The sequence below is a fragment of the Lithobates pipiens genome, unplaced genomic scaffold, assembly GCF_037356315.1.
Source record: "Lithobates pipiens isolate NorthernLeopardFrog02 unplaced genomic scaffold, aLitPip1_a1.2 Scaffold_1, whole genome shotgun sequence".
Lineage (NCBI taxonomy): Eukaryota > Metazoa > Chordata > Amphibia > Anura > Ranidae > Lithobates > Lithobates pipiens.
This window is the reverse complement of record NW_027507685.1, coordinates 188,013,965-188,030,582: the sequence shown is the minus strand read 5'-3', so window position 1 is coordinate 188,030,582 and position 16,618 is coordinate 188,013,965. Positions and strand designations below refer to the sequence as shown.

General features: G+C 44.3%; 1 protein-coding gene across 1 annotated transcript in view; it reads left to right on the top strand.

Moving 5' to 3' along the window:
- RENBP (renin binding protein) overlaps nucleotides 1-16,618 on the top strand; it is a 69,441-nt gene that overhangs the window by 9,373 nt on the left and 43,450 nt on the right. The window contains exon 2 of the mRNA XM_077479018.1: nucleotides 16,463-16,538. Within this exon, the coding sequence (XP_077335144.1) occupies nucleotides 16,463-16,538 (76 nt within the window). The remainder of the gene's footprint in view (nucleotides 1-16,462; nucleotides 16,539-16,618) is intronic.

Below are 16,618 nucleotides of genomic sequence, written 5' to 3'. Positions count from 1 at the left end.
CGTCAGGCAATCAACCTCTGACGTTCGGTATACCTCAAATCTTTTTGTTCTCTGTCCGGACAGCGGGCGACGTAATTTTTTACCTTAGACAACGTCCCCAAGTGTCTCTGTCTACGAGCACTGGAATAAGCTATCAATACCAATGTCGGCAATTACAACACATTAAACCAGAATCAAAGAGAAAGAGAAGAAAAGACTCTTAGAAAGAATTAAGAATAATTTAAATTATCTTATCTCTCAAACACCTGGACTGGATCACACAAGGTTCGGAAACAGACAGTAGAATCCAGATCTTAGGCCCCCGCCCCTTTTTCACCAAATAACATTGAATGGGGGGTCTATTATTTTCAGTGAGCTCCAAAGTCCAATACTCACCAAAGTTTTGTCGGGGCCGTCTGATCTGAAAACCAGCGTGTTGTTTCTGGCTGCGAAGGACCAAAAATGTTAGGAATCTTCTCTTGTGATCAGTCAAAACCCCAGATGTATTGAGAAGAAGACAATTTATTTCTGATGTGGCCCACAAAAGGGAGACATTCTTACAGGACAAGCTGCAGAAAAAAGTCTCACAAAAGAATAATTTCTCCCTCCTCCTCATACCCTACAAGAATACCACCACTATGCTTCTATTGGCTGAGAAAACATAAATAACGTTGTCATGGTACGCAATGGTACTTTATTTTGATATTCATGTTCCCGTACATTCTTAGGCTATCATATTTAGTTAAATCTAATCATCCTACAACTTACTATGGAGTTAATTAAGACAAAACAATACAACAAGTTAATACAATAATGTGCTCAGAAGTAAGTTTTTAAAAAATCAGTCTCAGGAATATTGTTTTTCTAATAGTCACACAATAAACATTTAAAACTTTTCTAACAACATACAAAACTATTTATTTAACACATTACGTCACTTCTGAAGTTTTATTCTGTTGTACAAGAATTTTCGTATGGTAAAAAAACCTCTTCACTTTTGATATGAGACTAGCATGCAACAAAAAAAGGACGAACCTCTGATTGTGTGTTGGAGGCTTTAGTGAGCGCACTCGTAGTCCATTGAGAACTACAAGCCGTCTGCCACTGGTGCTTGTAGTTGCTTCATTCACAAGTCCCTGTGAATAAATGACATGGATGTGTGGGCAGTGCATTGATTTTAAATGTGACAGAGGCGGCAGGGGAGAGGAACAAACACACACACACACAAACACACACACACACACAAACACACACACACACACAAACACACACACACACACACACACACACACACACACACTCTCTCTTACAGGGGAAGGGGGTGTGAGGGAAAGATCCTGGAACATGTTACATCCTAAATACCAGTGTAACATGTTCTTTAACCACTTCCCGACCAGCGCACGACGATGTACGTCGACAGAATGGCACGGGCAGGCATATTAGCGTACAGGTACGTCCAATATTCAATGCCGCCCTGCCATCGGGAGCGCGCGGGCGGCGGCGCGCTCCCGCGCTGGTCGGGACCCCCGTGAGTCCGGTCGTGGGACCCGCGGGCATCCCCGCGATCGTCTCACGGAGCAGCCAAATGGAGGAAATGCCGTGTAAACAGCATTTTTCCATTCTGCCTAGCAACTAGTGACGCTGATCTCTGCTCCATGTGATTGGAGCAGAGATCAGTGTTCACTAAATGAAAGCCCAACCCCCCCACAGTTAATAACACACCCCTAGGAACACTTAACCCCTACACTGCCACCCGCTGGTTAACCCCTTCACTGCCAGTGTCATTTACACAGGAATCACTGCATTTATATAGCAGTGATTACTGTATAAATGACAATGGTCCCAAAAATGTGTCAAAAATGTCCGATGGGTCCCCCACAATGTTGCAGTCACAATAAAAATCGCTGATCGCCCCCATTACTAGTAAAAAAATAAATAATAAAAAATTATTAATAAAAATGCTATAAAACTATCCCTATTTTGTAAACGCTATAACTTTTGCGCAAACCAATCAATAATCGCTTATTACGATTTTTTTTTTTTACCAAAAATATGTAGAAGAATACGTATCGGCCTAAACTGAGGGAAAAAAATGTTTTTTTAAATATTTTTGGGGGATATTTATTATAACAAAAAGTAAAAAATAATGCGTTTTTTTCAAAATTGTCGCTCTATATTGTTATAAAAATAAAAAACCGCAGGGGTGATCAAATACCACCAAAAGAAAGCTCTATTTGTGGGGAAAAAAAGGACTTAAATTTTGTTTGGGAGCCACGTCGCACGGCCACGCAATTTTCAGTTAAAGCAACGCAGTGCCGAATCGCAAAAAGTGGTCTGGTCTTTGACCAGCAAAATGGTCCAGTCTGCAAGTGGTTAACTGGTTCATATGATGGCGTCCCAGAACGGCCGCTTAGTGTTGGTAGGACACGGCATGACCCCCATCTCTGTAAAGAGTTCAGGGTCTGCAGCGGCACATATACATTCAGCGAAATGCCTCAGCCTTTTACAATTGGTGGTGTGCAGTGACAGCTGTCGGGCAGGATAACTCGGGTGGGTTTGAATAGTAACATGCCCAAGTTCATCACTAATCTTTATTGCATACTTAAATTGGTCTAGCTCGGCACAGTGTAAGTAGATGTTAGCTCAGGCATGTTTAGATCTTGGTCCAAACCCACCTGAGTGAGCCCTTCAGGAAGCTATCATTGCACACAGCAAATCCTAAGCGGCCAAGGCTTTTTCTGCCCTGCAGCCACACTTACACAAGGGGCATCTATACATGTGGCCGCTGGGCCCTTTGGCTGCTTTTGATTGATAGAGTGAAGTGACATATTCCTGGCAGGCTCGCTTAGGTGGGTCTGGACTAGGAATGCGCTTTATGTTTGGGGGCATTCATGGCAAGTTTTAGCGCCGCGTAATGCCCCATAATACACTGCGTTGCTGTATGATGATTGGCCAAAGCATGCACCATACCCATCCCAGCGCCCTCAGCTAAGGGAGCCATAATTGGCCAATTAAGGCTCAGGGGGGCGAAGTCCACGCCCCACACTATATAAGGCTGCCTGCACGTAGGCCCTGTGTAGTGTGTTGTTGGTGTGGACTGGGAGAGAGTGTGATTTAGATTGAGCAGGCAGACAGGTTATTCAGTTGGCTGCAGTGTGTGTGTGTGTGTGTGTGTGTGTGTGTGTGTGTGTATGTCTCTATATTCTGCATCCAGTGTAGCTATATCTGACTGCGGGCCATTCCTGGTGTACTTTTTCTAATATACTTCAGACGGTGTACACAGTACTGTGTAGTTGCTACTACTTTTCTGGCGGTGTACACAATACAGTGCACCCATAGTTATTACACTTCTGGTGGTGTACACAGTACCGTGCAATTGCTACTTCTTTTTCTCAAGTCATCTTCCAGGACGGCACACCTGAGAGATGAGAGGCTCCTCCCTACAGCAAACACAATCAATCGACAGCTGTTTTAAGTCCCCACCCTTCCCCTTGATCCTCAGTTTTTGATTGTGTTTCTCCTCATTTTTTCCAAATGACCCGAAGCCTGGGGCTGGTGGTCTCCCCTTGGGAGCCGGACCACAAGCATGGGAAGCCTCTGGGTCTGGTAGGATATTCTTGTCCTTCCTGGGGGGTTCCCCTATCTTTTCCTCAGGGGGGGCAGCAGAAATTGGAAGAGTCCCCCTGAGAGCTGAAGGACCCTGGGTACAGTGGTGTACCCAGAACTTCAGGGGCCATTATCCTGTCTCCCCTCCTTACCTGTACAGGTGGCTGTTCAGACAGGGGTGCTGGCCATCAGTTCTTTCCAGGGGGATCGTGTCCCCGACTCCTGGGTCCCCGGTAGCTCCTTGCGTGTGGCTATCCTCCTTGCGTGTGGCCCATAAGGATGGAGAAGCAAGCCCGCTGGCTGTGGCAAAAAGAGGAAGACGACAACGGTGAGTGCTTTCCTTTTGCTGTGGGAGTTTAGCTGCAAAATCCCCAATTCCAGCCAGAGGGTTTCTGAGCATTTGAGATAATCTCCCCTGGGGTCTGGATTCAAATAGCCCTTAAGCTTCTGCTAAAAACACCAGCTGCAGCTCCCTCTTACATCAGAGAAGCTGTATGGTGGACAGGTGGTGCAGAGGAACGAGTGTGCCTAAACCACCTCAGATGGGAAAGAGGTAGGTAGGCCATTGCTCCCCCTTCCCCGTGTATATACTGACTGGTGCAGTGCAGAACCTGGGGCCAGGATACAAATAGCCCAGACGCCACTGCTAAAACCACCAGCCACAGCTCCCTCTTACAGCAGAGACACTGTGGTTATACCTTTACACTGTGGTTATATTATAGTGTAGGAGGTAAGAAAAAACTTGGTTTGAGCTACAATCCACTAGATCTAAGGGCGATTCACCATAGATCGCTTCCTACATCCTTTTAATTGAGGATTTTCTGTGCAAACCTATGCAAGAGCTACATAATTGCTTGTTTGAAGCCTGCAAATAGCTATTTACCCCCCAGGCTAAATTGGTAACCACCTCTTCTAGAGGCTTTCTTAAATTGGTTTTTAGGGCTGGGCTCAGTGAGACTTTAGTTGCTAATCAGCACCACCTGGGTATGAGCTGGCTAGCTGGCTAGCGTTTGCTCAGTCTATGGACACCAGTAGACCTCAGTAGTGAAGGTTTGTCCTTGCTGGGATGTTTTTGTGGCACAGCAGAAATACACATTGAGATTTGTGACATCTCTGCTCATAAGGACTATATTGGTGTACATCAGGAATGTACTGCACTGAAGCTTGTTTGCTGTCCTTTATATCCTAAAGGTACTGCTTTGTTTGGCTACAGATCAGAAAAATACAACAGTGAAGGTGGTCTACTTTCTGGTTTTGTGCTGCACAGCAGAAATGCACATCATTGAGTCTGGTGACATCTCTGCTCATAATGGTTATATTGCTGTACATCAGACATACACAAGATTGAGGTCTGTGTCCTGATTTGTGTCCTGTTTTACTGCCTTGTTGGTTGCTTATCAGAAAGGCAGCAGTGATGTCTGATGGTCCTGATTTGAGTGGCGTTGTGCTGATTCAGACAGTGCTATTAACGGCAATGGCTGCCGAGTTTAAACATGCGATTTGACATGTTGAGTCGCATGACAAATCATTTCAATATGGTTGTGCTATCTCTATTCAGAGTGTTTTATTGTTGCACATCAGACATATACAGGAGTAAGGTCTGTGAGGTTTTGTGTCCTGTATTACTGCCTTATCAGAAAGGCAGCAGTGAAAATTGATGGTTCGAATTTGTTGGGCTACATAGCAGAAATACAAATTGAACCCCTGCCAGGTGTAGTACATATGCTGCCTTTGGTAATCCGTGTAGCACCACAAAGTGGTGTTGTGCTGATTTTAGCCATGCGATTTGACATGTTGAGTCGCAAGGCCAAATTGCTTCAATATGGATGTGCTATCTTTTATTCAGAATTGTTATATTGTTGCACATCAGACATATATAAGATTGAAGGTTGTCTGTCCTTTATGTCTTGCATATACTGCCTTATTGGCTGCAGTGAAGATTGCTTGTCTTTTTCTGATTTTGTTTTTGCTGCTCAGCTGAGAGATACATTGAGGATGGTGGCATCTCTGCTCAGTATTGGTATATTGCCACACATCAGACATACACAAAGATTGTCCTATATTTACTGCCTTATCGTTTGTATATCAGGTACAGCAGTGAGCAGTGTTTCTCATTGATCTACCTTTCTGCATCTTAGGGATACACAGCAGGGGTTTGTTGGCTGCAATCCTCCAGGGAGTCGCAGCATTGGGGACCCCTTACTTGTTCGACCTGAAAATTGCTATTTTTTTCCCTGCGACCTGTGTAATCTTGAGGTCTGTGGATCCAGGAATCAGGGACTGCTGGAGTCGCACAGACACAAATGGTGCCCATTGGAAGCCATAGTGTATGACTTCTCATGCGTCTTGCAGTCCCAAGTCGCAGGTTGGGTCGCACGGGTGTGGGAACCCTAAACTTATCTGTCCCTTCTGATTGAAGTTTTGCTACACAGCAGGAATACTCATCATGGCGTTGTTTTATTTTGCAGCAGACCAGAAAGATTGCAGCTGTAAAGGCTGTCTGTCTTTTTCCTCAGTGTCTGCTTTTATGTTGATGCACAGCAGAAATACTCAAGATTGAAGCTTGTTGGTGCTTTCTGTTTCAGAAAAACACAATGCTGCAGGTTGCTTGTGTCCTTTCTCAGTGTTGGTTCTATCTGAACTACACTACAGAAGTGCATGACAGAAATGATTGTCTTGTGTTCCATATTTTACCCTGTGGCATAGCAGAAATGCACAACACGGGAGTTGGTGTTCATATTGATCTTATAACTGTATTTGGTGGTTTGTCAGAAATGCACAACATAGAAGTTTGGGTCTTTCTGTCTTTATATTTATAGCCTTGTTTTGCTGTACATAGGTAAAACACAACAGTAAAGGGGGTTCCTGTCCTTTCTGTATTTATATATCAGTTATGACCTAGCTAGCTGCACTAAAGAAATACGCAGCATTTAGGGTTTACTTGTGTCTTAATGTTTTTACGTCTTGGCAGCACATCAGAAAACCAGACTGTGAGGACTGTTTGTCTACATTGAGGTTCAGATTTGGGTCTCTTCCCATATTTGATATATGGGTTTAGCTAGTCACACTCAGGCACACAACATTGTTGTCTATGCTTGTGTCCTTTCTGTCTAAATCTATTGTGCCGTGCCCACAATCTGTGATCATTTTATTTGTGATATTAATAATACATGTATCACCTTTTGTATTTCAGCCTTCTTTTCCATGGAGGGGCCAGGAGTTCGGGCTGCAGATGCCACATGTCAGAAAACCTTGACCACTTACATTCATGGATGCCAGAACCATTTCCTAGGGTTGAAGCCCTGTAGGGTTATGGGACACTGGAGGAAGGGGATAATGAATCGCCCTGTTTAGTAAGAACTTGGAGAGTTCTGTTCAGAGGAGTATTAGGGCCTGAGGATGAAGTATAAAGATGTATACCCGATCGAATAGGTTTCGGCTCGGTGCATGGCCTTCATTTTGCCCTTTTAGCAAAACTAGACGTAGTAATATGGGTAGTCTACTCCTGCTAGGGACTTTAATCTCCTGAAGTAGGCTCTCAGGCGTAAGTAAAGACATAGATTGGGCATGCCTTAAACCCAGGGTTCAAGCTTCTGTTAATCTATTTCCCTTAAGTAGGCTTCCCTTTAGTCTTTTGCTGACATAAAGATAAAAAGGAACAAAAAAAAAATTCTGTCAGGGCCCCCCCCCCTTTTTTTGCAGTTTTATTTCCCTGACCAGGGTAGTGTTAAGACAGGCCCTCTTATTGATTAATGTAGTGTCCTTGTCTTACACAGGTCTCTTATTTATCTTTTTAGTGGTTATAAGTAGCACCTACAGGCACAATAGGCCATGGTTGTTAGATATGTGAGATAGGCAACATTGCTAACCTACAAGTTTAACATTTAAAAAATGAAAAGGGAAATGAATAAAGGGGACTGGAGGGTAACCAACCCCCGGGACTTTCTTAACGGTACCAGATGTGTACAAACAAATGAGTAAAATCAATAAAGTTTTATTAAATGTACAAAAGACATTTCTCAGATGAAAAAGACAATTAAGTCCATACACATACAATATGAATATACAAAAGTTAGTACAGAAGCCTACAAAACTCCACAGATTACCACATTTGTATATGATTTGGCCTGCATTGTTTCTTTCCTACATGTTTTGCTCTTCTGAGCTTCCTCAGGACAATTGCAGCATACAGCAATAGGTAAAAAACTGAAAATATACAAAACGTAAACATAGATAATTCTGTGCATACATAAGACCCCTGGGGGACACACAAAATGTCCGCCAAACAGCCTAACACAACCAATTAAATAATTATGGTAATGGATCCATTCAGATCAGACATTCAACCCAGAAAAGAATGTATCAACTACCTTTACAGTAATAGAAAACAGGACATAATTCTTATCAGTAATAGATAACAAATTAATTCATTAATGGAAACAGACACCCACTCCTGTGAGTGGCATCCCAAGTCTGTTGGATAGACAAATAATAATGTAATTCTCCATTTTGGAGATTGCAGATTGGATTACAAACAAACACAAAAAACAAGAACATCTTACCCCATATGGTTTGTGAATTTGTATAGTTATATATCGTTATTGTAAGTATTGATTGTTGCTTAAGCGAAAAAAGTTTAAGTTCTCCTCTTTTTCCACCAGATAAGTGGAATGTGATGAAAAACAACGTTAGGGATCCCCAATCTCTCCCACGAGTCTGCAGAGGCACGAGAAGAAATTATATGATATGTCTAGGCCATTTGAGTATGAAATTCATATGGCAATAGGAGATTAATATTGAGAACATACCTGGCAAAAAACCCAGGAAATGGCTGAATTAGAACCAGTTAGACATGTCCAATGCCAGCAAACTCCGTGTATTGTCAGATAAAAGTTAAACCAAATATGTTTTTGAACACGAGATATTTATCTGTGCAGATCTAAAAAACAAAAAATAGAAATAGAAAATAGGGACCACGTCCCAGTCATTAATATATGTCTGCCTTAGAGATATAGATAAAATAGTTCCAATTGGGCCCCGAGGAACATCCTCAGAGTCCCACCAAAGCTATCCCGTTCCTACCTGTTTTTAAAGTATTAATATTACAGTCAAGATGGTTCAAATGCTCATCCATTAGGGAGCGGCCCCACGTGTCTTCTCCCGTCGCTTGCCTGATCGGCACTGACGGGACCAGCGTCTTAACTCGTGCCTCCAGCACATCTTTGGAGAGGACCTCCTAGCTGCGCGTACATTTCGTATTGCGCATTCGCGGAGGACGTAGACCACGTCCTTTCAGCGCATCGGCCATTTTAGAATATGGCCAGAGTCAAGGAGTTTGCCAATAGTTGTCTGTCCATATCCGCATTTCCCTTTTCATTTTTTAAATTTCTCAACTGGGATGTGGTACCTTTTTAACACATGTACTCATGTGACCACTAGCCTTTCTATATATATCTTTTGTCTACAAGTTTAACATGTTTTCTGATTCCATCTTTAACCACTTCAGGACCGCCGTATTGCCAATGTACGTCAACACAATGGCACAGGCAGGCACAATCACGTAGATGTACCCTCCCGCTGGTTAAGGCGGTCCGGTTCGCTCCAGGAGCGCTCCGTGATGAGGGGATGGCCGTTGGTTTTCGGCCACCCCCTCTGGATCGCTCCTGGCCAATGAGAAGCTTCCTCCCACTGTGTATTGTTTACACAGGAAGGAGGAAGTGATGTCATTCTCCTCGGGGCGGTCTTTTTGACCGGACTACGAGGAGAAGACTAATAGTAAGTGTGCACCAACACTACACTGACATGTAGGTACACACAGGCACACAAACCCCCCCCCCGATCCCCCCCGCCCCCCCTCCCCCCCCAGTCACAGTGTCACTGATTGCATTGATCATTTCTTTACTGATCAATGCATTCAGTGTCAGTTGTGACAGTAAAAACTGTCAGGACAGTTAGTGTTAGGTCCAGGGTACCCTCCTATCACCCCCCAATAAAGATTTAACCCCCTGATTGCCCCTAGAGTTAACCCTTTCACCCCCTTTTGCCAGTGTCACTAAGCGATCATTTTTCTGATCGCTGCATGTGTCGCTAGGTAGCTAGTTATTTTTTTAGGTTCACCGCCAGGTTTTTATATCGCTAGGTACCCCGATATACTAGCCAATAATGGTTTTAACCCCCTGATTGCCACTAGTTAACCCTTTCACCCCCTTTTGCCAGTGTCACTAAGCGATCGTTTTTCTGATCGCTGCATGTGTCGCTAGGTAGCTAGTTATTTTTTTAGGTTCACCGCCAGGTTTTTATAGCGCTAGGTACCCCGATATACTACCCAATAATGGTTTTAACCCCCTGATTGCCGCTAGTTAACCCTTTCACCCCCTTTTGCCAGTGTCACTAAGCGATCGTTTTTCTGATCGCTGCATTAGTGTCGCTACAGTCGCTAGGTAGCTAGTTATTTTTTTAGGTTCACCGCCAGGTTTTTATAGCGCTAGGTACCCCGATATACTACCCAATAATGGTTTTAACCCCCTGATTGCTGCTAGTTAACCCTTTCACCCCCTTTCACCAGCGATCACAGTATAAGTGTCACTGGTGACGCTGGTTAGCCAGTTAGTTATTTAGGTTCCCCGTCAGGTTTTTATATAGCGCCAGGGACCCCCATATACTACCTAATAAAAATTTGAACCCCCTGATTGCCCCTAGTTAACCCTTTCACCACTGATCACCGTATAAGTGTTACGGGTGACTCTGGTTAGTTTGTGCCAGTACCGCTAACACCCACACGCAAAGCATACACCTCCCGTAGTGGTATAGAATCTGAACAGATCAATATCTGATCTGATCAGATCTATACTAGCGTCCCCAGCAGTTTAGGGTTCCAAAAAAACGCATTGTTAGCGGGATCAGCCCAAATACCTGCTAGCACCTGCGTTTTGCCCCTCTGCCCAGCCCACCCAAGTGCAGTATCGATCGATCACTGTCACTTACAAAACACTAAACACATAACTGCAGCGATCGCAGAGTCAGGCCTGATCCCTGCCATCGCTAACAGGTTTTTTGGTAGCATTTTATATTCAAATCCGGAAGGCAGTGCTTGGTTTTCGGGGTCCCGTACGTGGCTAGGCTCCCAAAAAGTCCCCCACATGTGGTATCCCCGTACTCGGGAGAAGCAGCAGAATTTATTTTGGGGTGTAATTTGACTTCTGCCCATAGCATGTGTGAGCAATATATCATTTAGTGACAACTTTGTGCAAAAAAAAAAAAAAAAGTTTGTAATATTCCCGCAACTTTTGGCAAAATATAAAATATTCCATGGACTCAACATGCCTCTCAGTAAATAGCTTGGGGTGTCTACTTTCCAAAATGGGGTCATTTGGGGGGGTTTTGTGCTATTTTGGCATTTTATGGCCTTCGAAACTGTGATAGGTAGTGAGGAGTTAAATCAAAAATTTGCACCCTTAGAAATCCTGAAGGTGGTGATTGGTTTTCGGGGTGCCGTGCGCGACTAGACTCCCAAAAAGTCCCACACATGTGGTATCCCCATACTAGGGAGAAGTAGCGGAATATATTTTGGGGTGCAATTCCACATATAACCATGGCATGTGTGAGCAATATATCATTTAGTGACAACTTTTTGTAAAAAAAATTTATTTTATTTTTTTTTGTCATTATTCAATCCCTTAGGACAAAAAAAATAAATATTCAATGGGCTCAACATACCCATCAGCAATTTCCTTGGGGTGTCTACTTTCCAAAATGGGGTAATTTGGGGGGGATTTGTACTGCCCTGCCATTTTAGCACCTCAAGAAATGAGATCGGCAGTCGTAAATTAAAAGCTGTGTAAATTCCAGAAAATGTACTCTAGTTTGTAGACGCTATAACTTTTGCGCAAACCAAAAAATATACGCTTATTGACATTTTTTTTACTAAAGACATGTGGCTGAATAAATTTTGCCCTCAATGTATGACTAAAATTTAGTTTATTCGATTTTTCTTATAACAAAAAGAAGAAAATATCTTTTTTTTTTTTTAAATTTTCGCTCTTTTTCCATTTATATCGCAAAAAAAAAAAATCGCAGAGGCAATCAAATACCATCAAAAGAAAGCTCTATTTGTGGGAAGAAAAGGACGCAAATTTCGTTTGGGTGCAATATTGCATGACCGCGCAATTACCAGTTAAAGCAGCGCAGTGCGAAATTGCAAAAAGACCTCTGGTCCTTAAGGTGTTTATTGGTCCGGAGCTGAAGTGGTTAAGAGCCCATTTCACCTAGATACTGCATCCGAAGCGGAAAAGGCAGGGACATCTGTGGAGCAGACCTGCAGATCAGCCGTATGATCCAGCTAAGATACCTTCATCAAGCATATGAGCATATGGAGTGGAGGTAAAGCTCACTGCAGAACCAAGGTTCCCCAAGAGGGTCTTGCAGTAGCCCCACCCTAAGGTAGGCCTGAGGTACTTGTTTATCCTCTCAGGTGTGCCGTCCTGGAAGATGACTTGAGAAAGGTACCAGTTACTTACCAGTAACTGTCTTTCTGGGAAATCTTCCAGGATGGCAGGCCTACTTCCCGCCCGTTGGAGGAGGGAAAACTCTAGAACACTAGAAGGTGAGTGCCTATGAGGAATGATTTCCCTTGTGAACCGGGTTCAGGAGTTACTTCTCTACAAACTGAGGATCAAGGGGAAGGGTGGGGACTTAAAACAGCTGTCGATTGATTGTGTTTCCTGTAGGGAGGAGCCTCTCCTCTCTCAGGTGTGCCGTCCTTGAAGATTTCCCAGAAAGACAGTTACCGGTAAGTAACTGGTACCTTTTGGTTGTGTACACAATACAGTGCACCCATAGTTGCTATTAGACTTCTGATGGTGTACACCGTACCATGCACCCATAGTGCAGTTGCTACTATTTTTTGGTGGTGTACACAGTACACAATACAGTGCACCCATAGTTATTCCAATTCTGTTGGTGTACACAGTACCATGCACCCATAGTACACAGCTGGGATGGATGCAGGACAAGGTTCAGTATTGTTGGAGCTTGTTCCGCCACCATGCCTCCAAAATGCTAGTGGTGATTCTGCCACAGCTCTCTCCTCCACCTCTCCTCTTCTTCTTCCTCTATGGCCTCTTCCTCTGCAGATTTGTCTTCTGAACCAGTGGTTCTCTGTAGGCGTTCAAGGGGCTGCGCAAAAAATGCCATGCAGTGCTTGAGTTGGTCTGCTTAGGGGACAGAAGTCACACTGGGGCAGAGATTCTGTCAGCTCTGCAGGGGCAGGCTCAGAGGTGGTTGACGCCATGCCAGCTTCAGCCAGAAATGGTTGTATGCGACAATGGCACCAACCTCCTCTCCACCCTCCGACAGGGACACTTGACCCATGTTCCCTGTTTGGCTCACGTCCTGAATTTGGTGGTGCAGCGGCTCTTGAGCAGGTATCTGGGCTTAAAGGATCTCCTGAGGCAGGCCAGGAAAGTCTGTGGTCATTTCCGCCAGTCATATAATGCCAGTGCTCGGCTGGCTGACCTTCAAAGGGAATGCAACCTCCCCTGGAACTCAACGTTGGCAATGCTGCAGCAGCTGCACATGCAGCAGAGGGCCATCAATGAGTACCTGTGAGTATGGCACCAGGACAGGGTCAGGGGAGCTTGGCTTTTTTCTGCCACGCCAGTGGCTACTGATCAAGGATGCAGGCACTGTCCTGTCACCATTTGAGGAGGCCACGAGGATGGTGAGCAGTGATAGTGCATGCATCAGTGATACTGTCCCTCTTGTCTTACTGTTGGAGCACACACTTTGTGGAATAATGGACAGGGCACTTGAGACAGAACAGCGGGAGGAAGAGGAGGACTTCCTTACCTCTTAAGGCCCCCTTTATCCAGATAGTATTCCTGCGGTCCCGCCGATCACACAGGAAGAAGAAGAAGAGGAGGAGGAGGATTGTGTCAGCATGGAGGTACAGGATAATACTCAGCATCAGCAGAAGTCTTCAAAGGATCGTTTTCAGTCCCCAGAAACCCATGGAGTTGTACTTGGCTGGGATGAGGTGGTTGCAGATCATGCGATCCTTAGTGACCCAGAGGACTCAGGATCGAATGCCTCTGCAAACTTGCACTATATGGCCTCCCTGATCCTGGAAAAGGACCCTTGGCTTTGTGGTATCAAAGAATCATTACTGGCTGGCAATCCTTCTTGATCCACGTTACAAAGGCAAGGTTGCAGAAGTTAACCAGCCTTCGCAGAGGGAGCAGAGGATGAAACCTCTTCGGGAGGCCTTGCAGAAAGGTTTATACAATGCGTTTTCAGAGCCTGGGAGGTTACAATTTCCTGGTGCTGGACAACGTGTTGCTGAGGCTTCGTTCAGTCACAGAAAGAGCAGTGGAGAAGGTGGCTGGCTGACCGATGCCTTCAGACAATTCTTCAGTCCTCAGCGCCAAGGCCTGATCGGTTCCAGCAACCATCGCCAGCATTTGAATTACATGGTGCAGGAATATCTAGGGGCAAGATCAGACTTGGAGACCTTTCCAACAGAACATCCACTGGGTTACTGGGTCTTGAGGATGGACCACTGGCCAGAGCTTGCTCAATATGCAATTGAGCTACTGGCCTGTCCTGCATCCAGCGTTCTTTCTAAACACACATTCAGTGCTGCTGGGGGCTTTGTATCCGATCCGAGTGTGCCTGTCCACAGACTCTGTTGATCGGCTCACATTCATAAACATGAATCAGTCTTGGATCACCAGCTACCAAGAACCTGATGCAGATGTAACCGATTGATTTTTCTATGGATGTGGGATCTCTTGAAGACTGCCTATGCTGAGGGACTATACTTTTCCTCCTCAATCTTCAGGATGATAGATTCTAAGGATATTTTTGGTTCAGGGCACCACCTCCACTGCCTAAGGCCTAATTTCTGCTCCTGTTTAACAGGGGCGCATAATTACAATTTTTGATCAAATGTTTCACAGCAGGGCTCGTTCCTGCGCTCAACAAGAGTATCTGTTAGGGGTTGCAGTGTTGTGCCACCACCACCACCTAAGGCCCAATTTTTCTGCCCCTATAACAGGGGCATGTCATTACAATTCTTGATGTAATATTTCACAGCAGGGCCCATTCCAGCACCCACCAAGAGTAGCTGTGAGGGCGTATGCCCCATACACCCATAAAAGTCCAATCAGATTATGTTGTCGGAAAATCTGATCGTGTGTGTGGGCTCTATCGGACTTTTTCTGTCGGAATTTCCAACGGAAAAGTTTGAGAGCTGGATCTAAAATTTTCCGACAACAAAATCTGATCAGACTTTTTTCGATCGTGTGTAGAGAATTCCGACGCACAAAGTGCCATGCATGCTCAGAAAAAATTTGGAGATGAAAGCTATTGGTTACTGGCCTCTACATAGTCCCGACGTACTTGTTTTACGTCACCTTGTTCCGAACGATCGGATTTTCCGACAACTTTGTGCGACAGTGTGTATGCAAGACAAGTTTCAGACAAAATCCGTCAGAAAAAATCCAACGCATTGTTTGCCTAATAACCCAAAATGTTCAAAATCCAATTGTCATTGGGACAGAAAGTGAGTTGAAATCGTCTGAACAGGGGCACAGACAGCAAAACAAATGTTACAGGGGTGATAACCCTGCCATATGTTATCCAAAAAGCTTAAAACTAGATTTTTTGGCTGTAGCTACACTTAAAAAATTACCTTATTACAAACGGATTCAACTTAAGAACAAACCTACAGTCCCTGTCTTGTTTGTAACCTGACCGCCTCTGTACTGCTGTTCAGAGTATACAAGGCCTGGCCCCCCCCACCCCCCCCACCCACAAAAACCCTACCTGGGACCTCAATGTCTTCACAAGGGTTTCCTCAGCACTCCTACTCCAGGTGCAGAGTCCCCTGCACATGGGTCTCTTCCAATAGGACTGGACCCAGGAACAATGCATGCTGAAACAGGTCTCAGGCTATTTATTTGCTCTCCAACCAACTACTGGGCCCACCTCCACAGAGATTGGCTGAAATTCCATAAATATTCAGGTTACCTACTCTATTCTCCTCCCACTTTTATTCTAGAATCTTCTAAAACAGGGGAAAATATTGAGAGCAGCAGCCTGTGAGACACTGAGCAGCCCTAAGTAATCAACCTCTGCTCCACTGATTACAGAGAAGCCAGTTAAGTTTACCTACCAACCTACTCTATACTAGGAGGGTGCTGCATCTATACATGGGGACACTGTCCTACTTTACAGGTATCCAAACGGATGTTTTGAACATAATGGTATGATTCCACCATGTTAGTTGTTGTTTGACAGCCTGTTAGGTCATATCCCTCTATTACTATAAATGATTACTCTGTTGTTTCATGTACACCTTTTTACTCTTAAATTGGATCTAATTTTTGGGTTTTTAGGCTCCCTAGTGGACATTCAGCACAACCTTTACCAAGACTTTGGTATGAATGACGTACTGATCTTTTTTTAGTTGTTCTCTACATTTATAATTTTTTATTTTAAAGCCTTGATGGAAGGGGATTGTTAGCCTTTGAAACATGTTGGTTACTATTTGTTGTTCTGTGTGATAACAACAATAAAGGATGTTGGACACTAGAGGCAATAATTTGGCGCTCTTTTTCGTGTCCACTGTTTTCTGGGCATGTTCAAGTCTATGGGACAAGGCAGCCTGCACTAGATCAGGACTACAGACATTACAGGAGGCCACAACATCTGAGGAGGTAGGTACTCATGTCAGGGGGGCCCAGATCTATGTATTGAGGGGGAAAGGGAGGAAGGCTGGGAGATTTTGCTTGAAATGTGTACACTAAATAATATTGTTTTCCATCAAATCCAGAAAGAAAAAGTTCATAACTCACCTGTTTGTTTCCTGTTGTTATAGAGGTTTCTTCACTTGTCTTGGCCAAGATGGAACAGTATACGATCCACTGAAGTACCTTTGGCTACAAGGCAGGCAGGTACAGTGACTACCAGGACTAAAACTGGCTACACACAGTCAGATATTATTCCAGATTTGATCAACACAATTCTCTAGTAA